General features: G+C 44.7%; 3 protein-coding genes across 10 annotated transcripts; all 3 read left to right on the top strand.

Annotated features, from left to right (window-relative positions):
- The first annotated feature begins 1,074 nt into the window (after nt 1–1,074).
- Nucleotides 1,075–5,914, top strand: LOC112281223 (glutathione reductase, chloroplastic/mitochondrial). Its single transcript, XM_024517503.3, has 12 exons — nt 1,075–1,102; nt 1,430–1,569; nt 2,179–2,431; nt 2,715–2,940; nt 3,105–3,383; nt 3,580–3,753; nt 3,922–3,975; nt 4,244–4,392; nt 4,545–4,608; nt 5,009–5,179; nt 5,421–5,561; nt 5,735–5,914. Exons 2-12 carry the CDS (start codon nt 1,446–1,448, stop codon nt 5,774–5,776), a joined length of 1,677 nt encoding a protein of 558 aa, XP_024373271.1. The 5' UTR covers nt 1,075–1,102; nt 1,430–1,445; the 3' UTR covers nt 5,777–5,914.
- A 1,212-nt stretch (nt 5,915–7,126) lies between these two features.
- LOC112281222 (glutamate receptor 3.5) lies at nt 7,127–12,717 on the top strand. Of its 7 annotated transcripts, XM_090249793.1 has the most exons (12): nt 7,421–7,611; nt 7,891–8,112; nt 8,557–8,884; nt 9,070–9,366; nt 9,514–9,553; nt 9,856–9,939; nt 10,172–10,345; nt 10,471–10,546; nt 10,673–10,723; nt 11,073–11,416; nt 11,754–11,834; nt 12,021–12,717. In XM_090249793.1, exons 3-12 carry the CDS (start codon nt 8,712–8,714, stop codon nt 12,270–12,272), a joined length of 1,572 nt encoding a protein of 523 aa, XP_090105919.1. In that variant the 5' UTR covers nt 7,421–7,611; nt 7,891–8,112; nt 8,557–8,711; the 3' UTR covers nt 12,273–12,717. The 7 variants fall into 7 exon arrangements, with proteins under 7 accessions (XP_024373263.1, XP_090105919.1, XP_090105921.1 ...); XM_024517495.3 differs by lacking the exon at nt 7,891–8,112 and having other exon boundaries at nt 7,127–7,611; XM_090249795.1 differs by lacking the exon at nt 7,421–7,611 and having other exon boundaries at nt 7,643–8,221.
- A 1,816-nt stretch (nt 12,718–14,533) lies between these two features.
- LOC112281479 (protein ARABIDILLO 1) lies at nt 14,534–21,234 on the top strand. 2 transcript variants are annotated; one of them, XM_024518054.3, is made up of 12 exons: nt 14,534–16,450; nt 16,741–16,899; nt 17,259–17,339; nt 17,646–17,777; nt 17,930–18,057; nt 18,178–18,265; nt 18,654–18,748; nt 18,947–19,010; nt 19,375–19,547; nt 19,955–20,176; nt 20,437–20,521; nt 20,679–21,234. In XM_024518054.3, the coding sequence occupies exons 1-12, from the start codon at nt 15,011–15,013 to the stop codon at nt 20,868–20,870; spliced, it is 2,859 nt and encodes a 952-aa protein (XP_024373822.1). In that variant the 5' UTR covers nt 14,534–15,010; the 3' UTR covers nt 20,871–21,234. The 2 variants fall into 2 exon arrangements, 1 of the variants encoding a protein (XP_024373822.1); XR_016502634.1 differs by having other exon boundaries at nt 14,839–16,450; nt 20,336–20,521.
- The last annotated feature ends 326 nt before the right edge of the window (nt 21,235–21,560 follow it).

The raw sequence follows: 21,560 nt of genomic DNA, 5'->3' as shown, positions 1-21,560 counted from the left end.
AATTAATATTAAAAAAATATTTTTTAAATATAAAAATATATTGTGGTATTATATGCAAAGTTTTCTAATAACAAAAAAGTTGCCCAATCATCTTTATGGTAGTTGATGGTACATCTTAAATAGTACTAAAAAACTTAATTCATATATTTTGTTTGTTCATCAATTAGAGGATGGAAAGCCAAAGATAGTTCTATGTTTAGATTCAATATCTTAATAAAAGTTCTCCAAAACCTTGATTTATATTGAGTCCTTCTATCAAATACTCTATCCTTTAAAAATCCATGATAGTGATAAATATTATTAAAAAAAGATTAGATTTTTTTCAAAAAAAATGTAATAAATTTTATATATAGTAGAAACTTTGCCACCTTAATAGAATAATCTATTATCAACATCAGAATTTGAAATAATTTTCCAATAGAAGTTGAGTGCTAGTAATCAGTGTGTTTTTTTTTTTTTTTTTTTTTTTTTTTTCAAATAAACAGTGAGTAAGTTTTTAGTCACAATTGTGGATGATTACTTAAACAAAACAAATAAAAATAAACATGTAGTGTTATTGTTAGCTTAGAGTTGAGAAGCACAACAAAGAGAGGCAAACTTTTGCAAGGGGGATAAAACAGGATTTGATAGCCCATCATGGTCATTGTCACCCCAATCATTTTAAAATCACAAAAAATAATTATAAAGATATACATATAAATTCGATGAAGGCATCCACGTCAACCAAGGCTCGACCGCAGGGACAAGAAGCGTGCCAGCAGGTCCCCTCATCGGACACGTGGAAGAATATGACGTGGCATGACACGTGGGAAGGGCCCTCCTTTTCCACCGGGTGGATTCTCGCCGTCGCGGGTTGGGCAGGGCCAGCTCGCCACTTACGACCCCAGTTCGGATTATGTTTCCTGACGTCGTTGGCTTCACACGATGCCAACTCATTCTCCACGCCCTTGGGACCCCCCCTCCCTCCCATCGACGTCATCCGCTGCCGCGGTCTTGGGGAGGGTGCTCTAACGGCGTTGCTCGTTGTCCACGGACTTCCTTGAGCCGCGTTATGGCCCGCTTGTCACTGTGTGAGCGAGTCGCTGCTTGTGTTTTCGTTCCGGTAATTTTGGACCTCGCTCGTGAATTCTTCGCTCTCTTGTTTTTATTTTATTGCTAGGGTGTGTCTGGTTTCGTTTTTGTATTGCGAAGTGGAATAATTGTCGGGGATTGAGTGAGTCGATGGCCAAGGGTCTTGGTTTAGGTTTTTTTTTTTTTTTTTTTTTTTTTTTTCTCTTCCTTTGTTTGTTTCTTCTTTCGGTGTTGTGAATGGAGCCCGGGGATTTTGGTAGTATGAGATTGGTGGATGCGTAGTAGTGCTCCTAGCACATTGGGATTCGGAGGTGAAGTTTAGTAGATACGGATTCAGGTGGAGTTGAATGTGGTGCAGAGGACTGGCGGACAAAATGGCAATTACAGCCGGAATGAGTAAATGCGTGGGGGCAGCGTGCGTCCGTGGTATAGTTGTGAAGGAGGTTATCTTGGGGCGTCACCGGTATCCTCATACCCCTGTCTGCACGAATTTCTACGGTGAGTGTTCGTTGTGTATCTTCTTAGCTCTTGGTCGTTTTGCTCCCTACTCTCGTGGTATGATCATTAGTTGTATGTTATGCGGGGGGTTGTAAGTCTTTGGACTGATTGCATTCAGCTAGATCATCATGAGGTTTTCTCGTCTTGATTTGCAGCTGCCTTAATGTTTGAGATTTGACTTTGCAGTAGAGTTCCGTCTGTTAGTACGAGTAATTCTATTGGCGATGATAAAAAAATGACATTCTGAACTGTGACTGTGTTGCTTCTTAATCGAAGCTCTACATGATGCAATGGTTCAGCTGGAAATGACTATATTTTTAACAGTGGGATAAGATATTTCACAATTCAGTGATGCGGGCGGTCTAACTTGATTTAACGACTCTGTAATAGTATTTTTGGTGATTTTATAAATTTGATCATGGCCGTGAGATAGGCTTGTTCTTCAAGCACTGCCACACAGACAACGTTTTTCTTGCTTTTTTTGTGTCTATACCCTCTGGCTTGAACTCCTAACGAGTTGATATGGATTACTTACTCTCCGTATACACTATATGAACCAGTGCAATGTTTTCTTTTAAATCTTGAAATTCCATTACTTTTTGCTTTCAGGAGTGCGTCTCAGTGTCCGGCCATGGAATTCGCGGGGTGTGTACATGCGACAAGATTTGAAGGTCAAGGCTATGTCCACAAATGGAGAAAATGGATACTACAAGGAATATGACTATGACTTGATAGCTATCGGGGCTGGTAGTGGTGGTGTCCGGGCAGCCCGGTTTGCATCTCAATTTGGGGCTAACGTTGCAGTTTGTGAAATGCCATTCGCGCCCATCTCGTCCGATGAAGCTGGTGGTGTTGGGGGAACGTAAGTTGTACTCAGCATGCCCTATCCTGCTCCTGAATTTTTATTTTATTGTTATTTCCTTTTGCGAGGTTTTCTAATCTGGATTAGTGTAGCTAACAGATCTTTTCGATCGGTAGACGTTTGGATCTTACACTTGACTTCAAGACTGGTGCTCTTTCAGACGTTGTTCACGAAATTCACGTTGACCTCTGATATGAGTCAATCGAAGCTAACGTAACTGAGAGGTCTAGTATGAGTTCGGCGTTTTCAATATCATTAACTTAAGTTGGTTGGTGGTCATTAGATGTGTTTTAAGAGGATGTGTTCCTAAAAAGCTCCTGGTATACGGAGCCAACTTTCCACACGATTTTGAGAGCAGCCGAGGATTCGGGTGGTCATTCGAGACGGAGCCCAAACACGATTGGAAAACCCTAATCACGAACAAAAATGCAGAGTTAAATCGATTGACGGGAGTTTATAAGTCACTGCTGCAAAAGTCCGAAGTCGACCTAATAGAGGGTCGTGGCAAGGTTCGGCCGTAAGCTTTTCTTTTTCTTCGTATAGGTGCAAGCCTCAAGGGTCTTGCTGAGCTATGATGGCCTCAAATGTTGCTTCTGACAGGTAGCTGCTTGATGTGCTACCTAGTGTTTGGTGGCTACCCACGTAACTAACTTCTCTATTGAAACTGATACAGATTGTTGATGCGCATACGGTAGAGGTGAAGGGCAAGCAATATACAACCCAGCACATCCTTGTTTCAGTTGGTGGTCGTGCAACAGTTCCTAACATTCCCGGTAAAGAGAATGCCATCACTTCAGATGAGGCTCTGAATCTGTCGGAAAGGCCCAACAAGATTTGTATTGTGGGAGGCGGGTACATTGCATTGGAATTTGCAGGCATTTTCGCTGGACTAGGAACAGAAGTTCATGTTTTTGTTCGCCAACCGAAGGTTTTGCGAGGATTCGATGAAGAGGTACTTGGAGTAATATGACCTCTCTACCCGGCAACTTCTGATGACATGATAGGAAAAGAAATGCTGGGTTGATCTTATTGCTAGTGTTGAATGCAACATGATAAAAGTATCAAAAGCTCTGCTGCAATGTGGTTGTCTCGGTTTTTAGTTTGGTGTTGTGGTTCTCTCTTGAGGGATGTTCTGCGAATGTTTGCAGATTAGAGATTTCATTGCGGCCCAACTGCAAGCTCAAGGGATAGTATTCCATTTTGGCGAGAGCCCTACAGCTATAGAGAAGAGAAACGATGGGACATTTTGTCTTGTGACGGATTCTGGGAAAGAAGTCAGCGACCTTGTCATGTTTGCTACTGGGCGAGCTCCAAACACTAAGGTATTTGCTTAAGAGTGCCGATCACTTGGAGATCGTTTCATTATGCGTTTGATTAGTTTAAATTCTATCTCAGAGAATGCCGACATTGTATGGGCCGTGTTTCAAACGTTTCAATGCGTATATCGAACAGAAAATGCTTTTCTCAGGTGTTTCTGGGGAACTTTTCAGAATTTAGGTTTGGAAGAAGTTGGAGTCAAGCTTGACAAAAGAGGAGCCATTGAGGTGCTTATTCACACCAGCCATTTTTATCTAAGTGAAGAGGGATCCTTATTAAGTGATTTTTCTTTGTTGCGAAGCTAAGTGCAGATTAGAATCTACACAGAAGTTTTGTATTGTTGACATTGCATCATATGAATCTCCATGTATACGTAGACGCTATTTTGAGTGAAGCTTCCCGTTTGAAGTTTAGTGTGATGGGCTCCTGTATGATTTTCATGCAGACTCAAGTTTTCACACATCTTGCTTGTTCTTGACGGTTTTCTTTTCGAAGGTGGATTCATTTTCAAGGACAAACGTAGATTCAATTTGGGCAATCGGAGACGTGACAAACCGCATTAATTTGACCCCTGTTGCTCTCATGGAGGGTATGGCAATGGCAAAAACTGCTTTCGGAAATGAGCCGACCAAACCTGATTACAGGTACTGCCTCACATTTGCATTTGTTCTGATATGTGAATGAAATTTTAACACAAGCGGCGTCCATGGAGTACCCAGTTACTTGATTTCTGTTCTGTAACGACTTACCGATGTTTTATGTCTGATTTCGTGAGATCCGGGCTTTACTGTTTCAGATTTATTGCTTCAGCGGTGTTCACTCAACCTCCTATCGGAACAGTCGGTTACACTGAAGAACAGGTGTGTGCTTAGCGTGATTGTTTTCAACGTGCTGTAGATGAGACCATCTTTCTTAAAATTGAGAATCATTCATTTATTTTCTGTTCTATTTTTTCATCTTTGACTTCATTTACTAGGCAGTCTCTAGGCCTCTGAGATGTGGAGAGCTTGTGCCAAGTGTTTACAGAAGCTAGTTTCTTTAACTAGGCGGAGAAAGGTTGCTTGCTATAGTGTTCTTGCATTTGTCAATAGTGTACTCAAACCTATTGAGATTGTATTCAAGTACTTAGTATAGAAATATACTACTCTAGCAATCAGCGTTGAGAATGTTTTTGTAATTCCTTTCTATTTGTGTACAATGTAATTTGATTTTGTAGTTGGGAAGACTTGTGTTCAAATTTTGCTGAGCGTTTTTTTTCAGGCAGTGGAAAAATTTGGCGACGTAGATGTTTACACTTCGACCTTTAGGCCAATGAAGGCTACTCTATCTGGTTTACCAGAGAAGACTTTTATGAAGATAATTGTAGATGCATCAAGTGACAAAGTTGTTGGCATCCATATGTGTGGGGATGAAACTCCAGAAATTTTGCAGGTACGCAAAATCCCCCGAGTTTTTGTGTCTTCCATAGAATTGTGATTGCATTATAACATACTGATTCAGTTACGTTTTTTGTGTTGTACATCTGCTTATTGCCTATCAGCTGATGAAGAGCTTCTGCTAGTCCTGTTGCTAATTATTAAAGATGTCATATTCGGAAGTGAACATGTTTGTTTGAGGTATTTATATGTAATTTTTTTTCATGTAAGAAATGTTTGATTTGAACTTGTTGTAGGGTTTCGCTGTTGCTGTAAAAGCGGGTTTGACAAAGAAAATGTTCGATTCAACTGTGGGAATTCATCCTACTGCAGCTGAAGAGCTCGTCACCATGAGAACTCCCACACGGAAAATAAGGAAAAAGTCTGAGCAAACTGGGGTAAGTGCATGCACTTTTGTTTCCTTTTAGTGATTTTAACTGGCATTATAAGCTGGGATTTGGGGTCTACGTTATTATGCATTGTGATATAATCCGCCGCAAGTTATGGTTATCTAATGAAGAGAGGATAATCAAGTCATCAATGCTTTAACTTTGGCCTCGACCTTTGGCAGGGAGATAAGGAAGAGTCCGCTCCGGCGACATCAGCGTATTAAATGATGGGCATTTGCCGTTTGTGTATTGATTCTCTCAATTAAATTAGATTTTTTTCCTGGTTTCGCCACTTCATTCCTCATTATGTTAGATATTTAGAAAGAAGTGCAGTAAAGTTTGTTCTAAGCTATTGTGAAGCATATGCTGGAGGGGGAGGGACTGAGGGGAGGGGGGAGTTCGTACAGTGATATTGACCTTCACCTGTAAGCCATACATATCGATTGCATCATTGTCTCCCGTCTTTTACAATCTGGTGAATCTCCGACCAACGTCCTACGAGTTCTCCTGTTTCACTCGGGACCTACTAACATATCGATCTTAGCTGCTGACTGTTTCGTACCATTATGGTACACTCTGGTACCGTATTGTCTCATGTCATTGAATACCTCTCAGTTGGGTCTAATAATATATGTGTCTAGTTTACTCTCTGGGTCATGTATGCAGATTTCAAATTCAAGTGTCTTTTCCTCTTGACGAATTGAAGTCCTTGCCATTTATCTAGGGTACTTTAAAACCCTGTGAACCTCATTTAAAGACATTTCTCCGAAGTTTTGTTTAAGCTTTAAACATCCTAATTAGCAATTGGCAACTAATCTACAGCTACACCATCGAGTAGCTACAATACCAAATGAACAACTAATCAGTGTTTAACAATCAAGTGAAACAGACAAATTACTTACTCAAATACTAGCACCTACTGTAAAACAGTTCTACTTGCAGTGAATGCCGAAGGACCTGTTGGAAAATACTAGAAGATACTCAACTTCATACTACAACTTGTATCTGTCCCCGTCTCTAGGTTATCTCCATTGAAGGACGCGCATCCCTCCACGAACACTGACAGCCTTACCTCATCGCCACTCCAGAGCTAACAAAAGTAAATCCAACAAATGCATGCAAAACTCCGAGTCCAACACGTAGCAAACGCGAAATGATTATTAATCCTTCTACCTGCATTATTGCACAAATCATTGTATGTCGTAAAAAGCGAGCTCTAAACCCACATTTTACCAGGAAGTAGGCCTGCGATGACGCAGCTGTGGCCAATGCGGTGGCGAAGCGGCAGCAAGTCAGCAGAGTAGGCAGGCTTGGAAGATCTGTGCTCGGAAAGAGATGAGGGTATATTTATCTCTCTGGAGCAAGACTTTTACTTGTAAGGATGTACCATCCTGGATCAGGGTCAACTAGTGCTGTTCGGCGGTGGTGTCGGACCCAACATAAATGAAGGCCGGGTTTGCATCATCATGAAGGAAGCGGGCTGGAGCTCCTTTTAGTCCCCTCAACGTTCATGCGTCGTCCATCGTCAGTAGTCAAAGTGGGGAATTGGAAGTGGAGCCAGTGGGGGACAGTGCGATTGTGCATGCTGCATTGATGATAATGACGTGCGGGGTTTGGCAATAGAGGAAGTCTAGTTTATTCCCCACAATGCAATTATGTTGGTGTTTTTAGAGTCTATTTACGAAGCGGTGTGGCTGGAGTAGTGCAGTGGTAGGGACCAGTGATAGAGGAAGATCGGACGAATCAATGTCCCGTAAGATCGGGGTTGGCTTTGAATTGACAGATTACTGGGTCTTGATGCGGACGTGGCACGCATGAGTCGCGCATTGTAAGGAGTGGGCCGTTGGGCAGCAGCAGCCGAAGCGGGTATCTGGTGAATGCTTTGTGCAGAAGAAAATCGCTCATTGTGCTTTGCATTGGGGACCATACCTAGTGAGTGAGTGGGAGGACGTGCACCCACTTTGCTTCTGATTGTCTGCACCGTGCTTCCTTTGCCAGTCTTGGCATTCGTTACGTTTGTCGTCACCTCAGAGACGCCCAATTGCCTGTACATATGAGTGTGAGTAACAGAATCCTGCCAGGCATTTACTGAAAGTTTGAAATTTCCTTGGTTTCTGGAGCTTTGCACACTGTTGGTCTCCCTGGTTTCGCGTCCTTCGACGTTTTACACTGGTAGTATCTGTGTGATGTGGGTCAAATCATTCCTGCCTGTTCTCGGCTGTATTGGTATCCTGGGTGTTTCCCTTGAAAGCAGCTTATAGTTTGCTATCTGAAAGCACCACGCGACGTTTGTCTCGAGAACTGACCCCGTTTGCCAACCCATTGGCGTCTTTCCCAGTTTCTCCTGCCGCCTTCGCGTTTCGAAGGTGCCGCCCTTGTGATCTGCTGGAGCTTGCGGTGTGATGGAAAGTAGAGTGTCTTTGCAGTTTCGCAATCGAGAAATGTTCTTGAGCTCCATGTGTCGGAGTCCTCAACAGCAATTGAAGCTTTCCTCTGCTATGCGTTTTAGGTGTGAATGTTGAAGGTTGGCGCAGACCTGAGAGGTTGCAAGAGCTATCAAGCACGTGCGCACTACCTTGTGTCCAGTCTTGTCCTTTCTTGTGTTTTCAGTTTTATGGTGTGCTTTAAAGTAGGCTAATTATCGCATTTCCTGCGATCCTGGAAGAAATGTAAGTCCGTCCTAGCTCATTCTCTTGGACATCACTAACTTAACTTTTGTATAGTTGGGTGCGTCGTTGGAATTTCTTAGATTTAGGTTCTCAACTGCTCTTGATTGTATCTTGAATGTTTTAGTATTCCTTCGGCTCTGTGCTATGCCCGTGTGTCCTCTTGATAGTTGAACATTTAGACATAGCTAGAGCCAAAGTCTTTCGTATCATTAGCGTTGTTTGTCCCTGAAGTACTCATTTGGAGAAGGATAACATTTTTTTCGGTGAGCTTCTTCTCTGGGGGATCATTCTAGCCCACCACCTGACATTATATAGTTCTTGGGTTGCATTTCCAGACTGAAGAAGGTCATTTGCGCCGGGTAGACAGCACTCTTCAAATTGAGTAGATACTTTGGATGTATCTCTCTCCTCTGTAGCTACAGCCTTGTATAAAGACCGATATGAAGGCTCTTTAAACCTTGACAAGAGAATTCTGGAGTCACTGGAGTTGATGTTCGTTGCGATGGCAAGAATGGGGAGGTTTATGGCAGTTCTTCTCGCAATGGTAATATGCATTTGCTTTGGGGATGCAACAGCTCAAAATCCTCAGAATATAACTTACAGGATAGGCTTTCTGTCGCCTTCACCTGATTCAGTCATTCCCACCAATCTGGCCATTGAATGGTGAGTGCCGACCCCTTTGATTCAAACCACGAATTTCATTGGATAGCATTATTGAGACAGGCAACGGGTGATTATTTTTCAAGGTTTGCAGAGAGATCATGTAAAGTTTACACCTCTACTATTTTCAATCAACTCTCAAAACGTGCGGCGTTGAAGTTTGGCCTCTATTTTTTTGTTCTTGCCAGGAATTCGGCATTTCAAGTGGCTATGGAGGTCCTGAACTCCGAGAAGAGACCATACACGATGGTCGCAACGCTGAAATCCACTGAATGTGACTGGCAACTCGGCCAGCAGGCTGCGGAGACCCTTCTCCGTCCGACAGTAATTCCACTCTTAATCGGCGGAGTGGGTCCTGCCTGCTCTGACGCAGCTATGTCAGCTGGCAGAGTTTTTGTGGAACAAAATTACCCGCTTGTTTCGTTCGCTGCCACCTCAGAAAGTCTTTCGAACCGGATTAATTTCCCAACAATTTTCCGTACAGTGTATATATCCCGTCGCGATTCTCTTTTTCGTTGCCGAACTGTTGACGCAGTGTTGATTTCAAATCAGAGGAGGATTCTATCAAGCTCTGTGGATGAAATGTGTTGTTTGGTGCCACCGACTCACTTTTCCTTGTTTTTTCGTTGCAGATTTAGTGATAGGTATCAAGGAGCAGCCATTGCAGCTAGTGTAAGTATTTTTCATCTCATCATTCGAATATTATCACTTCTTTTCTGCAAATATTTAAATCTAAACTCTGTTTTGCGCAAATTATTTCCGTATGCAAATTAACGTCTACCTATGTGAATGCATAGCCCAGATCACAACAGGTGCCTGGACATGTGCTACTCTGGACTAGTTTGCCGTGACCAGCTGTAATTTAATGTTCACAATCGAATTTCTACAGTATACCTTGTCAATATGCGTTCGTGATGGCATGTTTGGGTTCAGCTGCTACGTACACTATTACACTAACGTGAAATTCATCTCAGGTGTTACATTTGAAAATCAAACGTATCACGGTGTTGACCACTCAGCAGTACTACAGCATGAATTTGGGCTCAGAAATAGTCAATGTTGGTACCACTCCACAAAAATCCATGTAATTATGTATATGTGGATAATCATGTTCAGTTCCCCTTCTCAGTCCAAGGACAGAAGCATACGAGTAGGTCTTGCTCTCTTGTCACGTAGGGTATTAGGGACTGTTGCATATTAAAAAAAATAACCGGTCATTTATTTGTTAAGTACGGACTCCAGCACAAGAGCTGCATTGGTAACATCGGGATTGTTGTGAACTACATCCAGGCGATAGGTAACGCGACAATTGTAAATACATTCCTTCTTCACAGAGGAGTGAATTCAACTATTGATATCACTGAGCTTGCTGGTGTTCTGGACAAAGTCGGAAAGGAAGAGTTTGTAGTCATGGCTGTGCAACCAATCCAAGCCTATGAGATCTGGAAAGCTGCCAGAGACTTGGTAAGAATTGACTCCTGTCTAATAGATTGGGGACTGATTTACTATCAATTGAAATTGTTCATAAACTTTCCTTGCGTCGAATCTGATCTGAGGGTTTGTAAAACTGTTTGGCTTACTATGTGCAGGACAGGATAAGGTGGCCATATTGGTACTTTGGGACAGATGGAGTTACTGCATTTGATCCTACGGACAACACTACAGGTTTGGCTTTTCATATCGTTACCCATATGGAGCTGGACAGAAGTTTAAGAGAAAATGTGTCTTATTTGTTAAGCTTCATGGCACGCTTACTGCGTTGAAATTGAAAGTGTTGTTTACCCGCTGTAGATCCCAGTTTGGTAAGCGCCTTGCTAGGAGAAATTGGAGTAACCCCTCATGGTTAGTATTCTTCAAATCTGTGTGTGTCATTCAGTTTAATTTTTCTTTTACTCGTTTCAACTATTGATTGGTTTGGAAAGACCTGTTTGTTCACAGACGGAGGAATACAATTCACGTCGAACTGTGGTTTATAATGGCTGACTATTAAAATTTCAAGTTCCTATGTTGGTTGATGGGCAGTGAGGACACTGAAAGATTCAACCAACTAGAAGTTTCATCTTTGGAAGGGATCATGCCTCTTTCAGTTGGAGGGAGTGATGTTGCTATGTGATAGGACTACTTATGTTTCTCTATTTTTTTTTTTTTCCAATATGATAATTGAACACAGGAGTTTTTACCATTGTTTCAGGTGCCGACATTAACAACCCCGCTTGCGAAAAGTTTTACTCATACTGGAAAGCTAAAAAATATCCTGGCTATCCCTCTGAAAGGAAGAATAGAACCCGGTCCTACGTTGCCCACTTAATTGACGCTGTGCAAACGTATTTCCATGTTATCGACAACCTCATTAAGGCAAATGTAACTGTTACCAAACAGAATGTTTTGAAATCACTTAACGGCTCTGGTCCTGGAGTCCTAAAGTTCGAGGGCTGCAGTGGTACAGTCTCATTTGACCCTGCCACTGGAAGCCGGAGTGTAGCAGCACAGGATCCTTATTATGATTTCATGTCGCTTACACCTACAGAGTGGGTGGTATGTCTCGATCGACCCTCTTTATTCTCTTGTAGTTGACAGCATAACGCTTGCATTCTGGCTCTCGATTCGCGTTTGCTCAAATTATCCCGTGTATACCCCTATGAATTGGGATTTTATTCTAGTGTTATTTGTGAATGGTACATTGGGCTCTTGGAATTTTGATATCCAACTGTGGTGTAGAATGGTTGAAGTTACATTACGAGTGTTCACTAGTATACCTCTATTATCTTATAAGGCCTTCGCTTCCCGGCCTAGAAAATGCTACTTTTTGTACTTGTTCTACTCCACTCCTAAACTCTTTGAGACGAATTCTGGGAACCCTATTCATGTGCAGGTCAAGGGGGCGATAAAGAACGGGAGTTTGGTCAACTTGGATCTGCTGAAACCGCCTGGTAGCGAGTATGGTCCAAATTCAGTATGTTTCTCTTCTAATCATCCCCCAAGTGCTATGTATTTCATTCTCATCCTCACAATTTCTTCAGAGAAGAGTCCATGAAACCCTCATCACGTTTTTCTGATATTGTCGTATTGGGTAGATCTTTTTGTTGCTCCTGCCTCGCGCATGCGCACTAACACGAAATTCGCAACATGTTCTTTACAGGCGTTTACGGGACCCAATCCGAATGGCATGTCACGCAAAACTAAGGTCTGGATAATTGCGGGTACCCTCGCTGGAGCATTTGCTCTACTAGTTTTGGTCGCAGGTGCCGTGTATTTACACCGACGCAAAAAACACCCAGTTGTGAGGTCCGAATCCATGCGCAGATTTATAGACTTCGGTAGTTTCCGAGGGAGTAGCTTCCGAGCCGGAGACAGCTTTCGAGGACCTGAGAGTTTTCGAGCTCCCACTTAAGTACGGAAAGGAGTTTCATACATGTTAACTATGTAGCTATTATCCACATCAGATGGCGGCTGCGAGGCTTAATTCCCAGGGCTCTATAGCTGTACCCACTTCGTGTCAACTACTGTACTATCCGCACTGAAGTTGCTCCAAGCCCTGGTCTCTGCGTGTACTTGAATAATCTCTTGGACGTCATTACTAGCTGCTGCTGCCCTTCCTGACATGTACAGAGAACAGTCTGTTGGCCTTGCTTATTCCCAGACATGCTGAATTGTCACTTGGTAATTGAGCTTCATGAACATGAGGTTACTGGAAGCTTGTGGCCACTTCATACCGTGTAAGAGAAATGGAGTAGGAATTCATGTGAAACTACTTCAGGATGGTATTCCACACATACTCGAAACGTCTGTTTTGAAATGGCTAACTTATTCATCAGACCACCATCACTTGCAGTTCATTACGAGTCTTTTTGATGAGGAAAGAGCTTTGGCTGTTGTATTGAATCCATCGAAACGGGAGTGGTTTCTGTCTACGAATGTGAACTCTTTTGATGTGGCATTAGTGAAAGGAATTGATATCAACGTGAACGATTGCTGTGCTGGTAACCTAGCTTATTTCACTATCTGAATTTCACAAGCTGAGATGTTCGGAGCAAATGGAGATGAGCTCAACTGATGTGGCCCATTGTGAATGTCAAATCATGTCGAGTAGTTACTGGGCACCTATCACTACATCCAAAGCCTCGAAAGGATCACATCATTCAGATGTCTGTCTAAACACATGTAAATGCTTCCGGTGTAATTTGTTCTTTTTTGAAAAGAGAATTGATGTACCCTCAAACTGGCATAGTACGTTGTTCAAATACAAGCTTGGTCCAACGCAGTGCAGTGCGACGTACATACTTTTAATGGTTTCTATTATAGAAAAAACGACATTTTGTTGATTTTTTGTGGTGAAAGAAATGGTTTTGGACCTAATCAAGATTACTGGTGAAAAGAGCTGGCTTGGAAGTGTCATTTGAAAGCATGTGATTTGAAGCCGAGATTAGTTTTGACATGTTATTGTCAGTGTATGGATAGCAAAGTGATGTCTATTTCCTGTTAATTCTAAACTATGATATATCAACTAATGTTTACTATACTAATAGTGTAATGGTATGAAACACTTAGGTAGAGTAACTTTTTACTTTTAAATTTTGAACCTACATTGCTTCAAAACGTTTAAACTTCACGTTATACAGAATATGGTTTCAATTGTAGATGTTATAAATACTTTCACTTTAACAGTATACAATTTCAATGTATATTCTCTATGACGGACATCTTTTTATCTGAAAAAAACAGAATATGGAATGAAAATTTAATAACAAAAACAACACCAAAGACCAAAAATGTACATGTGTAAATGTATAAATATATATATATATATATATATATATTCAAATAAATTCTTTGAAAGCAAAAGTTTTTTGTGTAGAGAATCATAAAGAGTTATCTCATGACTTAACTTTCAAATAAAAATAATGTCTTTTACATGTGTGTGCTTAAACATATACATTGGTATCTTAAATCCAAAATCATAAAAGTACCGCATATATATATATATATATATATATTATCAAACAATCAAACCCATGTTTTAAAAGTTGCACAAACCTCCATACACACACAAACAATTTTTGTCAATAGCTATAACCTGCATCATGTGACAAAGTGACAATTGAATATTTCAACGCCCAAAGCTGCATACATGAGAATTCGAAAAAGTGTCCAAAATCAATGTGACCGTAATAAACATGAAATCTTGCCCCCAACGTTCAACTGTCTTTCAAAAAGTAAGACAACTTTAAAAATCGCAACCGTGTTACTTGTGAATAGACAAGGATGCCGCAGAGTCCGTCATCCATCTATCCAGATCCATCCATCATTACACCTCATTCGTCCATCCAGTAACACCCAAACATCATCCATATATTCGTTCATCACACATCCATAACATGTGTTCATCAAAACTTCATCAATCCCATATTTCATCGAAAGTCTGGTTTCATTCGTGAACAAAAATTGCCCGGACGGGCAGGGAGACTAACGGAGCTGCCGCAAGGTCCCGGTCAACGCTGGAACAAGGCGGCCCGGGCTGACCCACCCACGCCACGCCTAGTCCAGCCCGGCCCGGCCCGGCCCAGGTGGGTTGGCACTGCGCTGGCTGGCTGGCTGCGCAGGCAGTATGTAGTTCTCTTTCTCCTCTCCACTGGTGCTTCTTCTTCTTCACCTCCTCCTCATATCCTTTGCCTTCCTCTTGTGAGCTGTTTGTGTAGACAGGGTTGCGATTGCTCTGCTAGGCGGTGTTTGCTGATGCTGTCCGTGACGGAATTGGGGTTTGTATGAGCCGTAACGTATACGCTGCCGGTTGCTTGGGTGATGAAAAACGCGCAGAGCCTGGTTACGTTGCGGGGGCGCAGTGGCAGCAGGGGATGCGTAGAGGAGCAGACATTGAGTGCAAGGGTATGGTTCCGAAGGAAGGACGTTGTTAATTTTGAGGGTGGGAGGGAGATGAGGGAGAAAGGAGGAGGGGAATTATGATTAGCGCATGCGTGGTGTTTCGTGGTGTGGGAATAGCTAACAACGTCGCGGAATGGGATCGAGTCCTGGGGAGAGGGAATGGGTGAATAGGTGCAGGAGGGTGAAGAGTGTGATGGTTGGATAACAAGGGATCGCGACCAAGGTGTTGCGTTCGCGTTGCGCTAGATAATGAAGCGGGCGATTGTGGGAGGAGGTGATGATGATATGTCCAACAAGCGGCGGCGGAGCGTCAACGTGGCGGTGGAGGAGCAGGAGCAGCAGCCGGTTTTGTTCAAGAAGGCCAGGATAACACCGTCGTCGTCGTCGTCCGCTTGTAGTGCCCCGGCAGTGTCTGTTGCGGAGTCGGGCGTGGGAATTGCTGGGGATCGCGATGCGCATTGGACGGAGCTGCCGGATGATACTGTGTTCGGGTTGTTCAATTTGCTGAACTATAGGGATAGGGCGAGTCTCGCGTCCGTGTGCAGGGCATGGCGCGGGTTGGGGAGCTCGACGTCGTTGTGGACGTCGTTGGATCTTCGCTTGCACAGGTTGGATTCGGAGGTCGTGTCGGCGCTTGCGGGCCGGTGCTCGAATTTGCAGTGTCTGAAATTTCGCGGAGGCGCGTTCGCGAACTCAATTGTGGGTTTGCATGCGAGGGAGCTGAGGGAGCTGAGCGGTGATTGGTGCAGCCTTCTGTCGGATGCAACCCTGTCCATGGTGGTTGCTCGGCATGGGAACCTGGAGAGCTTGCAGCTGGGTTCGGATTGCGAGAGGGTGACGAGCGAGGCGCTGAAAGTGGTAGCAGTTTGTTGTCCTAAATTGCGACGGTTGTGCATCTCAGGCATTCGGGATGTGGACCGAGACGCCATTCAGGCAATGTTCCAGCATTGCCAGGGTCTGACAGAGCTGGGGTTTCTGGACAGTCACACCATCGACGAGGGAGCTTTCGGGGCTGCGAGGAACCTACGATTTTTGTCCGTGGCGGGATGCAGGTGCATAGCGTGGAGCACGGCAGCGCAGTGCTGGAGCAAATTGCCCAACTTGAGTGGGCTGGATGTTTCTCGGACGGATATAACTCCGAGCACACTGGCGCAGGTGCTTGCATGTCCCGAACTGAAGGTGGTGTGCGGCCTGAACTGCCCCCTTCTGGAGGAGGGTAGCAACCCGATCCCGTCGCCATCGTCAAAGACGGCGGTGTTGCTGGCACGGTTCACAGATCTTATGGAAGGATTGGAGGTTTTGCTGAACCCGAGCAATTCGAAGGAGGAGGCGTGTTCGTCTGGACGATCCAGGTATGGCAGGCGCATGCGTGTGGACCCGGAAGTGGCGAAGTGGACGGAGAGAATGTTGTCACATGCACTTTTGAAGATTGCGGAGAGCAATGCGCCCAGCCTGGATAGCTTCTGGCTGAAGCAGGGAACCGCCATGATGCTTCGACTGGTCCAAAGCGCACAGGAGGATGTACAGGAAAGGGCTGCGGCTGCTTTGGCGGTGTTTGTTTTGGTGGATGATGAGAATGCGACTGTGGATTCTGCACGGGCGGAAGCTGTGATGAACGGTGGCGGCATTGCGTTGCTGCTAGGTCTGGCAAAGTCTTGTGGCGAGGGAGTGCAATCCGAAGCCGCCAAGGTAGTTCTAGTTTCTGAGGAACGAGTCGGAGTGCGAGTGTGCACGGGACAGTTTTTGTGGAGAGAGGGTAGTGTTTACTAGGTGGTTGGCAGGCGGGCAGGCGGAAGCATTGCATTTCTTTCCGGCGTTAGCTGAAGTAGGGTTGAATGGCAACTGGTTCACGATGATGGCGGTTTTTCGAAGTTGACCCATGTTCAATTAAACCTCCCTCGAGTGTAGGCGTGGTTTGCGTGGGTTACTCAGTATAGTGAATTACGACTAATGGCACACATTCCGTGTGGCTGTTGCAGGCCATTGCAAATTTATCTGTAAATACAGAAGTTGCGAAGAGGGTTGCTTTGGAAGGGGGAATCAGTATCCTGGCTGCGTTAGCGAGGTCTCCGAATCGGTGGGTTGCCGAGGAGGCAGCGGGGGGTTTATGGAACCTGTCGGTCGGGGAAGAGCATAAGGTGGGGTGCCATGCTTTCCAACAATGATGAGGCGTTTGCGAATTGCGGATTTTGTGTGTGGGGGTCGGGATGCTGTTGCTCAAGGAACTGCACATTCGATGATGGAATTTTTACGGAGTCTCGTCATACGGATTCTGTTGTGATAGTCAATGTTACCGAAAGACCTGTGCAGACAGATTGTGGTGGTGCAAGTTACAACAGTGCATCTTGTGAACTGTTTGCAGTTACTGTGCACGATAGGTTGTTTTTGTGATTGGCCGGGAGTTAAGATCATAGTGAGCATGGTTTTGAAATAGTTGGTTGGTTGGCTGTCTTGGTCACATTTTCGCACTTACAAATACGACCGTTGATGCTAATAGGGTGCTATAGCCGAGGCAGGCGCAATTGAAGCACTGGTGGATCTGGCATTTAAGTGGCCTGCTGGAGGGGAGGGTGTTCTGGTGAGCACGTACATTCCTCACCAGTTTGGGATTGTTATGAGCCGAGCTATAGTTGTTTTTAAATCTGACATGTTGACGATGTTTGCATTTCCGAATTGGTGTTGCGGGTTCTCAATCTGTTGCGATGATTGATTTTGTCGGATGTGATGAAGAAGTGACGCTTGTTTAGGACCCTTACCCTTGCACAGATGTGTGTAGGCTGTGCACGGTGTAGTTTTGATCAGAAGCGCATGGGATTGCTTGGATCCTTCGAACAGGGTTCAAGAACAGTGGACACTAACGCTGAGCACTTTGTATGGATGGTAGGAGCGAGCAGCAGGTGCTCTGGCTAACCTAGCAGCTGATGACAAGTGCAGCATGGAAGTTGCTGTGGCTGGCGGTGTACGGGCCCTAGTTAGACTTGCACAGTTTTGTAATCACGAAGGGGTGCAAGAGCAGGTGCGGGGCAATCAGACTCTGAGGTCGCGGTGTTGGAATCGGAGTTTGGTTTTCGTGGATGAGGTGCACGTCCAGAGGTTGTATGGGCTGTAGTTTTTGGGAGAGCTTGTGGTGGTTCTCAGTACAGGTCTTGAAATCGTGATTGTTTGCAGGCAGCGCGCGCCTTGGCCAATCTCGCCACTCATGGAGACAGCAACGGTAATAATGCTGCTGTGGGGCGGGAGGCAGGCGCACTTGAAGCTCTCGTGCGCCTGACTGGGTCTAACCATGAAGGCGTTAGGTACGTGTGATCTCTGAGGCGAGTGTGCGGCATTGAAATTGGTTGGTCAATGAGATTGGATAAGGTCCAAACTCGGTGACTTACCTGACAGTATTTTGGTATCGGCTTTCACATGTGCAGACAAGAAGCAGCTGGAGCACTGTGGAATCTGTCTTTTGATGATAGAAACCGAGAAGCTATTGCAGCAGCTGGTGGCGTGGAGGCACTGGTGAGTCAGAGTTGACACGAGTCTTGACTGCAGCAAGAGATGGAGGAGTCAGTGTTGTCGTTCGGTTCCGTGGTGGGTCACGTGACAGTGCAGTACAAGGGTGCAGTGGAACAGGAGTTGAAAATGAAAAATTGCTCCCGTAATGCAGACGCTAAATTAGTTGTGGTGGTGAATGACCCCTGGAAATCGTCTGGTTGTGATGTGTACCATTGGGATGTGGTCATGATTATATCAGGTTGAGGACGACATGGGGATGACTTTCACCTTTTTTCAGGTTGGGAGTAAATTGCACATGTCGTTGTCAGAGGTAGACTACCCACAATACTGTGGGGATCCAGCAGAGGAATGTTGGCACAGAATGCATGACGAACCTGTGGTGGTTGTGTAGGTTGCTTTAGCTCAAGATTGTAGCAGCGGATCTCAAGGTCTGCAGGAGAGGGCTGCTGGTGCATTGTGGGGTCTATCTGTTTCTGAAGCCAACAGGTGAGAACGTTTTTCGTGATGGGAAGCTGTGTTCTTCGCGGAAGCCTTGGGTGTTTGTTGAAGGGTGCAGGTCTTCATCTGTGGGTGCTGAAGTCGATGATATGTACTTGTGTGGAGGTTGGGGTTTTATGGATCGGTTTGCAGCCTGCGGAGATGATATCACTGAAGTGCGTGCTGTGAATGTGTGTTTTGGCTCAGCATTGCTATCGGTCGTGAAGGTGGAGTTGCCCCGCTGATCACTCTGGCACACTCGAACTCTGAGGTGAGGTGCTGGATTTGGCGCATGGTTTTGCAGCATGAGGCATGTGATATTCTGGTCAGCGGAGTATATATGGTAGCTTGTAAGTCTCAGCAGTTGGAGGTTGTGGATGAAACTGATTACGAATATGTCGAGCTCAAGGGCTGGTGCTTCGTTGGGATGCTTTCTAGTATGCGGAGGTCAGAACATACATTAAACAGTATGTAGGGCAGATGGTGTGCTGTTGAGGTGTGAGGAATAGCTGTGCATGGAGCTGTTCGTGAAATAGCTTTTTGTACCATGGTGCAGTCTGGACGGTGTTGGCCCGTTGGCTCAGCAATGAATGCGTATTGAGTGTTGGTTTGGAATGGGATTGACGCAATTGCAGGACGTACATGAGACAGCGGTGGGCGCGTTGTGGAATCTGGCTTTCAATCCCGGTAACGCGTTGCGCATGGCGGAAGAAGGAGTCCCTGCGCTTGTACATTTGTGCTCGTCGTCAAGATCTAAAATGGCACGTTTTATGGCAGCTCTGGCCCTCGCGTACATGTTCGATGGCAGGTATAGCACTCATATCTGCCTGTATGAGCTAGATGTTGCCGAACTTGGTGGAATTGTGTGGAATGGGTGGGTGGAAGTCCGCGGAAAGCGTCTTGATGTGGTCAGGGTGTGTGCGGTGTGGTGGAGCAGTGTAGTCGAGTGTTTTCGTTTGGGAAATAACTAGGTCCGGTGATGGTGACGGTGCCCAGCAATGGACGATGAAGTTTTGTTGCATAACAGGAGCTCATTCGGATATGTTTCGATAGTTGAGGTAGTTAATTAGGCGTTTTGTGCAGCGGTGCACGACTTGTTCGAAAGTCCTGAGGCGGCCTGTGTAGCGATAGAGTTGTCCGGCAGAGGAGTGTGGGTAAATGCTGCGAGATAGACGTGTTGTAGACTAGCGTCACATTTGGGCTCCGCTGGTGCAGGATGGATGAGGTTGCTGTCAGAGTATCGAGCGGAGAGAACCATGGCAGGACAGTGAACCTGGAAGCGATTCGGAAATTGGCGTTGCGAAGCATTGATGCGTTTGTGCTAACTTTCTGTGATCAACAAGCTCTGACAGCTGCTGCGTCATCGTGGGCTCCTGCCACCCTGAACCAAGTTGCGGAGACCGCCAGGATCCAAGAAGCTGGACTTCTCAGATGCAGGTAAGGGGTGTGTGTGTGGGGATGGGAAGATGCACATCCATTGAAGTCGGAGCAATGAGATTGAGTGGGATAGCTGTTTTCTTTTGCTGAGTGGAAGCAATTTAAGCCCGTCTTGTATGACATGGGCATTGGCAAGTTTTGAGTATTGGGTTCATGTAGTTGATAGGGAAGTTGAGGCTTGGACAGTGGGTAACGACAGCAGTGGTTCCCAATGCATTGGACGTGGACAAAATTTGAGAGTTCGGCGTGGTTGGTTGCAGTGGAGCGGAGCTTGGACGGTTTGTGGCCATGTTGAGGAATGGTTCTGCAGTTCTCCGAACATGTGCTGCGTTTGCTCTTCTGCAGGTAATCACTGGTGCTGATCGACAGGACAGAGTTGACGGAGCGATGGGGTGGTTGTATCATTTTTAGGTTCGTTTTGTTACGGGGAGTGTTGGACTGAGGTTTAAGGTACCTTTCGACTTAGGTTTACTGACCCGTAGGGTGTGGGTGTGTGGAACAGTTTACTATGCCTGGAGGTAGGCATGCGATGCACCATGCAGATCTTCTGCAGAAGACCGGTGCAAGTCGAGTGCTGCGGACTGTGGCTGCAGCAGCAACTGCGGCAATGCAGGCTAAAGTGTTTGCCCGAATCGTTCTTCGTAACCTCGAGCATCATCAAGCGGAGAGCAACGCAGTGGTGGCACTATTATAACAAAAGAGGGTTTTTGTCTAGGTGAAGCCAGTGGCAGCGCGTCAAGAGTAAACGGTCTTGCGAGTATGTGAAGAGTCTCACTGAAGAAAGTTTAGCGAGTTAATCCTTGCATTGTAGACTAGGATTTCGCAACTGAAAGCCAAATTAGGAACGTGCGAAATGAAACATATTAGTCTACAATGTCCCGCTATAACCGCAAGGTCATGGTGCTGCGCACAAGCCTCTATAGTTCACTTGTTCACTTGGACTGTTTCCTACCCTCAATTCTTCGGATACTGATTCATGTTTGGCACCAACTCTTGGAGCAGGTGCCCAATAACAAAGAATCACATCGGAGTGCTGTCCTGTTGATATTTGCCTGTAATTTGTTTCAAAACGTGCTTGGAGTAGGTTGCATTGTTTCACACTTTGTATGAAGTCCGAACTATAATGTAGCTTTTAGTTGATATCAAAATCCTAGTTGTGATAATTTTTCAAATGTGATAATCCTTATGTGTTAATTTTTTAAATATAGATTATAATTTAAAGAATTTTAATTACTTAAACTTTTTTTTTTAGTAACATGTATTTTTAATTCTTTTTTTCTTATATTCATATATAGGTTTTGTAATAAAAAACTAGAACATTGCTAATGCTTTTTGATTTCTATAATCTACTACTATAAATTGGAAGTTGTTATAAATTAGGATG

The sequence above is a fragment of the Physcomitrium patens genome, chromosome 4, assembly GCF_059467195.1.
Source record: "Physcomitrium patens ecotype Gransden chromosome 4, ASM5946719v1, whole genome shotgun sequence".
NCBI classification, from domain to species: domain Eukaryota; kingdom Viridiplantae; phylum Streptophyta; class Bryopsida; order Funariales; family Funariaceae; genus Physcomitrium; species Physcomitrium patens.
This window is presented reverse-complemented; position numbering and strand designations above follow the sequence as displayed.